This window comes from Camellia sinensis, chromosome 6, assembly GCF_055761805.1.
Source record: "Camellia sinensis isolate YWXY chromosome 6, ASM5576180v1, whole genome shotgun sequence".
Taxonomy (NCBI): Eukaryota; Viridiplantae; Streptophyta; class Magnoliopsida; order Ericales; family Theaceae; genus Camellia; species Camellia sinensis.
Window position 1 is genome coordinate 51,350,286 of NC_138966.1, and position 8,647 is coordinate 51,358,932.

Sequence of the window (8,647 nt, forward strand, 5' to 3'; positions counted from 1 at the left end):
AGGGTTAGAAAAAAATTTCAGAGCTTTGAGTTTTAGGGTTAGGGTTTGTTCATACTCTATCTCTATATCTCTCCCTCTCTTGAGTGTTGTGTGTGTGTTTAGTCTTAGTTTTGCACATAAACACCTACCATTACACCTTCCCTTAATTGCTGAGGCTTTAGAGGGTTGATCTTGGACTTTTTGAGCTGGTTTTGATCCAAGAAGAGGTCTGACCTTGCGATCTTAGAAGTGTTCTTCAAGGGTGAGTGTTCTTGCCTTTTATTCCCCATTTGTGCATAGCTTTTTTTCCTATCTTGCAACTGTTTTTAGACTTTGTATATAACTAATAAAAGTCTTGTTTTTACTTGCTTAAAATAGTTGTTTAAGGGTGTTTTGTTGTTTGGGGTTGTTTGACCCCTCTTAGGGCTTGTTTGGCCTCTTTTTTGTGCTATTTTGGTGAGCTCCGGGATCACCTTGTTCGGGCCTCCTCACCACTGAAATCTTGAGGGATTTCAGTGGTGAGGATGGTGGTTTAAGGTCCTAAGAAGGAGAGGGCCACCCCCTCTCCTTGTTGTCTTCAATAATGGTCATTTAAGCCTCATTAGTGAGCACCTTGTTTAAGTGTATGTTGGCCATGCCTTAACTGTTTTTAATGACTATCTTGCCATGATATAGCATTGTTGTGAGTTGGTTTAGGTATACCATGCTTTCTTAGCATAGGTGTCTTGTAATGCCATGAATTGCCTTAACATGCCTTGTGCTTTGAGCCTTGTTTCTAGCATGTTTTTGGCTTAGCTTTGTGAAGCTTTTATGCTTGTTTTAGCATGCTAAAGGTTTGTTTTTGGTCATTTGGGTTGTCCATGCTTTGCTTTGTATAGCTACCATGTAACCTCTCTTGTATGCCTTAAGCATTGACCCCTCTAGCATGCCATCCTTGCATCATTTCAATGGTTTGGAACCACTTGTTATGTCATTTCAGTCCTCATGATATGCTCGTATGCTTGCATTTGATGCCCCTTTCATGCTTTAAAAAGTTGGTGTTTCTCGCTCCATGTTTGTGCCATTGTGTATGCCTTTAGGATTAGATCATTTAGATGCCATCTAAGTGATTTTTGGGGCTTACTTTTGCATGATTTAGGACTATTTTAGTTCATTTTGGTCATTTGCTTCATATGTCATATGGCCATGGTTTAAGTCCTTGGGCTTGGTGGCATGCCTAGCTTGCATTGTAGATTGGTTTGGCACCTTCTCTAACATGACTTTCAGAGCTTATAATGCATGCCATTTGTCTATGTTTGCATCCTCTTAAGTGTGCTCGAGAGTTGTTTCTATATGCCTAAGTGTTGGTCCTTGTGTGCATGCATGTTTGCATGTCATTTTGCCTTCATTCTTGAGCATATTGGCCACTGTTTTGGGCTTAGTATAGAGCTGCCCAAATTAGTTTAAGTCCATAGTTCGCATGTTGTTGCATGCTCACCTTGTGTGTTGTTGCATACTTGTATGTTGTCACATGTTTAGGTCGTCTAACATGTTTGCTCCATGTGTTGTGGCATGATTGAGTGAAGTCACATGCTTGCTGGCATGCTTGAAAATCCACATTGCATCTTGCACACTTGTTGGTTTGCATTGCCTCATGCCTTGCATGCTTGCTTACATAGGTTGTATGCCTAGTATGCATTGTGCATTGCATGCCCATGTTGCATACTTAGTTAACATGCCTAGGTTGCATTGCATTGGCATTCATGCTTTGCCTCTTGAATTGAGTATGATAGAGGTTGAGCCTCACTTGTTTGTTTGATGTGCATCTCATTTGAAATCAAAGTGCATACTTGGTTTCTTGGGCCATCACGCATTGAAATACGCAATTGGTGGTCCGAGAATCGAGAACCATGTCCCTTTAAGTCACAAACATGATAAGGGATGTGTTGATGCACACATTTGCTTGAAATGCATTGTCATGCCTTGTTTTGCCCTCTGCTGCTGTCAAAACAGGTTCTGCAAGAAGATTTGGCCGGCCAGCCATCTTTAGTGCCGACCGACCAACAATTGGTGGCCGATAGCTTAACCAGTGGCTGGTGATCATTTCCTGTGGCCGGTGACCATTTCCCTTGGCCGGTGGTATCCCACAGGGTTCATAGAGTACACCTTGGGAATTTTGCAATGATCAGAGAAGGAAAACAGTGTGGACAGAGGCAACTTATGCATGGCAATGGACTTCCGAGCGGAGCCGAGCACGCATTGCATTGGGCCCTCTCCCCGAGGCTGTTTACTGTTTTATTATATTAGTTAATTTGCTTAACTAGTTTAATTGGTCTGTAATATTTAATTAGCTTGTAGGTTAGTTAAATCTATATTATTCTTTCGGTCCTTCCGAGCGAGGGCAAATTTGTAATAAGTGTGGGTGCGTTTGTGCATGTCTTCCAACCCCCACTTCTTTCTCCCTTTTACTTACCTGCTTTAATGGTTAGTACTAGGGCATATTTAATTTAGCATCCTTATGCTATGCATGCGTGCATCATTCATCAGTATTGCATGCATCGGGCTCGCCGCATCATCCTAACTGCATAGTATTTCAAATCTAGTTGAATATGTGCATCAAATGAGTGCATTTCACATGCCATCCTAGGATTAGCCGAGCCTATCCTAATTGCATTTTGTACGCGTTGCATTAGGCACTTAACATGGACTTGGATCATACATTGATTGCTAACGAGTTCTTTGTTTTGGCTTGGAGTACACTGTAAGTATTTTGTGCTTTAGCATCTCGCACGAGTGTGAATGTTAACATGACAGCATGCTTACCATGTGGCTAGATGCTTATGTGATATGAACTTCCTGAATGCCTGTGGGTGAAGGTTGGATTGCTTGAGTTGGAACAACTCATCAAAATCCGTGTTTTAACCTACTCGCGAGTAGCAAATTTCAAAACATTTTCCAAACAAACGGATATGCGATGCTTTGTTCCAAATTAGGCGATCTAGTCTATACTTGTTTTGCTGTGCGCATCACATAGTAATTCTAGCTAATTAACCGGAATAAGAACACATAACGTTTTCAAAATTGGATATCATGGTTAGTAGAGGCCGATCTTCGGATCGGGCGAGAGGAGGTGCTCATAGCTGACCTTCCCCAATCGTACCCAAGTTTTCGAGCCGAGGCAACTTTGGTAATGACGGACACGTGGCCTTAGGCAAACGAGTCAGGGTTCCTAAATTCCCCCATTAAAAAAAATATTTAGGTGGCGACTCTGTATCTGGCAAAGCAGTCCATGTTTGGCACTTCTTTTCTAAAAATCTGTTTTCTCAAACCAATTTGTCGGATTTGGACTCTTTGGTTCAGACTAAGAACCGTGACACAAAAAGGGAGTCCGAACTGTGGCGGCATAAAGCCCGATGGCGCATCCACAACTTCCTTCATGAATCATCGAACATCACTAAAATAGTATGTGATGACTCAAGACACAATAGGTTCCGTATAATGCCCGACTAAACCTAACCAAATTTTATTATCTTTAAACTTTTTTTACTCTAATTTTATCAGCCCCTTTTACTTTACCTTTCCATTTTCTTATCTTTTCTTCTTTTTTGTCCAAAGGTGATGATTACGTCCACTAAGTCCAAAGAAATAAAGAATAGCAAGCATGACTTGACCCGAGAAATGAGTTTTTCAAGCCCTTTTTTACGAGGGAAATTACAAAGGAAAAATTAAACCCATTTACGAGCGATAATGAATTCAGAGTCAAACCCAAAACAAACAATAATGACTCCAAATACAAACCCGATAATAAACTATAATGACTCTTTCCTTTGTGATTTCCAAGGGTCTAACTAGGAAATTAGTCCCTTAGAAGAAATACACCGACGATAAAGAGAAGTATCAAACAAGGATCATGGTTAGCATAAGAGAGATGTAATGCCCTGGTAATGAACCTCCGAAGAGATTAAACTATTTAGCATGAGGGGTCTCTTTCTTATGCCTTGAGCGATAATCTTTGGTTTGATATAACTCTTAATCAAAAGAAACAAAGAAAGGAGGGAGGTTGCAGATTATGAATGAAAAGGTGGATGATTATAATGACATGAATATGTATATAAAAGCTATAAAAATGAAGGAAAATGTTATCAACTCAAATGGATTGGAAGCTATGGCCTATACACCAAATCCATGAGGACTTACAACAACACAAGTGTAATATTCAAAGCATAAATTAAATAAACACTTAAAACAACCCCTAAACTCCAAAAAACAGTGGCTAAAACCAAAAGAAACAAAGTGGAAAAAGGCAAAGCCACAAGCTATGGAATAAGGCCTAAGAAAGGGTGGCTAATCCCTCCTCTTTTGTGACTTTAAATCACATTTTTAAGCTTAAAATAGCTTTGAAATCAGTATGAATATACAATAAAAAGATGGAGAAAAGACGGTTAAAGAGTTCAAAGTTTACCCCTTTAAAAAGAGGAAAAGCTTCCTAATTAGCAAACCATAAGCTTAACACTCTCTAGCAGCTGAAATTGTGTTCAAGAATCTCAGCAAAAGCCTCAAGTTTTAGCTTAGAAGGTGCATGTATAGTTTATGTATATTGCAAGAGATGAGGAAAGTGTGTTGGACAAGTTCTGGCTCTTGGTGAAATTTTCTAACCCCAAACCATAAAGGAAGGCCTTGTATTTATAGAAAAACAGGTTCTCACATCGAAAATATCTGTAAAGAGATAGTTAGTGAAAGGCATGCACATGGGGACAGCTAGCTGCTGTCAAATTATCTGCATGCGCTAAACATGGCCGACCGGCCATGAAGGGGGTTGGCCGGCCCAATGAAAATGGCCAGCCAGCCATTTGTTGGCCAGCAATTCTCTGAGGGTTTAGGCTAGAAAAAATAAGGTTTTGGTTTGAAGGGGGTATAAGGTTTAGGTTTTAAAGCTTGAAATCGAAGCCTTTTGCTGAAGAAATTGAATGATTGCACAGCGTAACAATTTATCATTGAGTGTTCAGAGTAAGGCACCCACGTCTTAAGGGCAGTCAAAATGGGGTGTCTACACTTGGATAGTCTCCACTTATTCGAAGAACAAGACCTATGAGAGGTATAGATTGAATGGCGGAACTCGAATGATCAAACCAATGTTCACAGTTAGACAAGCAGTGAGAAGGATTCAAAAATAGAGGGAATTGATAAACAAACAAAGAAAAAGGCGTGAGCTAGTAGGAAGGCAAAGGGGAAGGAATATATATGAAAAAATGTTAAAACCTGGGAAAACAATAAGCCAGAAGAATTCAAAGAAAAAGAGACTGAGACAAGAATGCCAGAAAAAATTGAGAGAGAGGAAATTAGAGGGGTAGCACTAGAACCAGAGAGAATTGGACCAATAGGACCGACAGTAGAAGAAGATAGATGGAGATCCAATCTAGCATGGGCGCACCAAAAAATAAGGGAGATGTTTGCAGAAATCCGGCAAACGTCACCATACCAGCCAAAAGGAGATGATCATAGTATAGGAATGATACATGTTAAGCCAGATGACTACCTATATATAACTAAAGGAGAGTGGTGGAAAGACAATGATCTACACCTCGCCCATACTGATGAAGGTTAGTGTGAAAACTGACCTTTCATGTATATGCATATCAAGTCATTCATGTTTGTTAATATCATGTTAATTGCTTACTTGCTTGAATTAGAACTTGATAGGAGCATAAGAGAATAAGAAGTTAGCTTGAAAACCTAAGCTTAAAAAATATTGTGTGTTCTATGCTTTGAAAACCATAGGAAATGCTTTAACCTTAATTGAGGAGCTTAAGGACCTTGGTCTAATGTACTTGTACATGTCATGCTATTTGGAAAATTGGTAAGTAGGATTAATTAGGATAAGTATAATTAGGATAAGATTAGATTATTTAGTTTTAAACTTGGTTAATTAAGCCTAAGTTAGGAGATTAGCTAACTAATGAATAAAACAACTTTTGCCCTAACTGCACACAATAAAACCTCATGTTCCCAAAACCAAACAAAGAGAGAGTTTTCTGGAGGAATTCAAGAACAATCGAGACAAGAGAAAGAAATGAAGAAGAAAAGAGGAAAAAGAGAGAAAAATGGAGGAAATGGAAGAAAATTCGAAAGAGCTATGGATTCAAGCCTAGAAATTCTAAGAAAATCACTATGAGGTAAGAAACTCGATCATCTTCCTTATTTTCATATTAAAACTTGGCCAAAAATTGATTAGAAATAAGTTTTGGAAGATTAAAATAGAAAGAAAATAGGAGAGTTAAGAAATTAGAAAAGAGTTTGAAGAATTCATAGAAAAATCATGTTTTCAATCAGTTTTATGTGAGATTTCCGCAACACAATTGTTATGCTATGAACCTACACAATTTATTTGTGACTAGGAAGCCTTAGAACTTGTTTTTTAAGGATTGGAAGCATTGAATAAAAGAAAAGTTTAAAAAGATTGAGAACTTGAATTTAAACTATCTTTTACTTGTTTACTCTTCAAATCAATGCATAATCATAAGTTTTTATTAGTTTTTCATCATATATATGTATATTAGGATGTTATAGAACAAGTTTTGGGATTTGAAACCTTGAAAAATGAGTTTGGCAGTGCTAAAACAGCGAAGAACATCCCTTAGAAGACAGCAGAATTTCAAACTGTAGGTTTTTCTTCATCACCGCTCAAGCGGTGGAAGGACCACTCGAGTGAACTTCATGATCATCTAGTACTTTGAACTTTTGCAAGTGTGTATCTCTATTTGAGGTCGGTTAACCACTTGAGCAGATAAAGACTCGCTCCAGCGCACTTTGGACACTCTCAAAATCTCTTTTGCAGGCCTGAACTTTTGGGAGGTACTTGATCACTGCTCGAGCGGTGTAAAGACTGCTCGATTGGACTAGCCAAAATCAGTAAAGTTTAAGATATAGTTCCATTCATTTTTATTCCTTTCCTTGGACACTTTTTGGTATCTTTTGGACCTAGATACAAGAGTGACATAATTTGAACCCAACTTGAATCATGTTTAAATAAAAAAGAGGATTAAAGTCCAATTGCATGATATATTACTATAAGAAGCTTAAAGGTTTTCCAAACTTCAATGTTTTGTTATTGTTCTATGTAGGTCAAGCCTTGGAATGAAAAAACCTTGTCTAGCCGAGCTATTTGTAAGTAGTAATTCAGTAACGCTACGTTTAAGTAAACATGTTTTTGACACAAACCTTGATTATGTTTACAAACTTGATATATCCTGTCATAAATGAACATTTATACTCTTTTATCGTGTACTTAGGCGGCATTCTTGGATCATGTCCCACAATTGGGGGAATATCCAATCATGTATTATGGACGAGCTTATCTTGTTACATTTAGCCGGTACCTGGGCCGGTTAAGCACCTTGTAATCCTTGAAATACTCATCATTATATATTTTGTTCGCAAGCCAAGCTATGTTTTGTCTTGTTAAACTTATATGTCATTTTGAAAGAATGTTAAAGTTTTCAGTGTTCATTCATTTACTGCCTTACTTTATTACTATTCACTGGCCAATAGCTCACCTTTCTCCCTTATATGTATGTAGGTGAAGATGAGTGACAAGGACACAAAGAGGAGTCGCACTAGAACCCTTTTTCTTTTATTTTGTCTTTTGAGAAGTTGTAACCTTGGAACTAGATTTTGTCTATATGGTTTGGTTTTTGTAAGGATGTCTTTTGATGTTGTACCATTTTCTTTTGTTGTTTGGACATGTAACTATTAAAGTAAATGAATAAGAAGTTTTTTTTTTTTTTTTTTGTTATCATCCTATTTATGCACTTGCTCTAAATGGATCTTGGATTAAGATAATGAACAGGTTATTCTATATAAGCCCCAAGGTTATAGTCCAATCTTGTCTTGTCTTGTTAGGCCTTTGGTAGTCAGACACTATTGGTCGATCATAACTACTATCCTATTTGGGGTGGGATAGGGTTATGACAGAGTGGTATCAAAGAACAAGTTTGTACACACACACACACTTGTCCTTCAGTGCATAAGATTTCCCTAGAAGAATTTTAGGAATGCATTCATGATGAATGTTTGTGAAGAGATGTACATCTTACATGTTATTTGAAGCATCATGTGCATATTTATAAATGTTTAACTTATGTTTCATGTGCATAGCATCATGGTAAGAGAAAGAGGAGAATCTTCAGCTAGTCGTCTGGATCGTTTGGAACGATTAATGGAGGGCATAGTAGAGACAAAGAGATCAAAGAGAACAACAATAAGAACAACAGCAACCACCACAAAAGCAACCATAACCATAACAGCAGCAACAATTACTGCAACAATAGATTCCATTGCAGATGGACTTTCCAAATCAAGGGACGGTGGCATTGATTAAAGAGTATACGAAAATGAAATCAACCCAGTTTGAGGGAGGTGTAGATCCATTGAAGGTGGAGGCTTGGGTGTTGGAAACTGAAAATTTTTTTGAAGTCTTTCCATGTATCGAGACCCAGAAGGTTGTACTTGCTACATTCACTCTAGCAGAAGAGGCACATAGGTAGTGGATGTTAGTGAAGGGTCAATATGAAGGTATTACTTGGAACTGTTTCTTGGAAGTCTTTTAGAACAAATATTTTTCTTAATCCATCAAGAAAGAAAGGTTGCAGAGTTCCAAGCATTAAAGCAAGGATGAGACATGGTCTTGGAG

The 8,647-nt window shown here is 38.1% G+C and overlaps 1 protein-coding gene across 1 annotated transcript in view; it reads right to left on the minus strand.

The window, feature by feature from the left end:
- Positions 1-8,328, minus strand: part of LOC145793298 (uncharacterized) — a 29,563-nt gene extending 21,235 nt beyond the window's left edge. The window contains exon 1 of the mRNA XM_082876091.1: positions 8,194-8,328. Within this exon, the coding sequence (XP_082732217.1) occupies positions 8,194-8,328 (135 nt within the window). The remainder of the gene's footprint in view (positions 1-8,193) is intronic.
- Between the last annotated feature and the right edge of the window lie 319 nt (positions 8,329-8,647).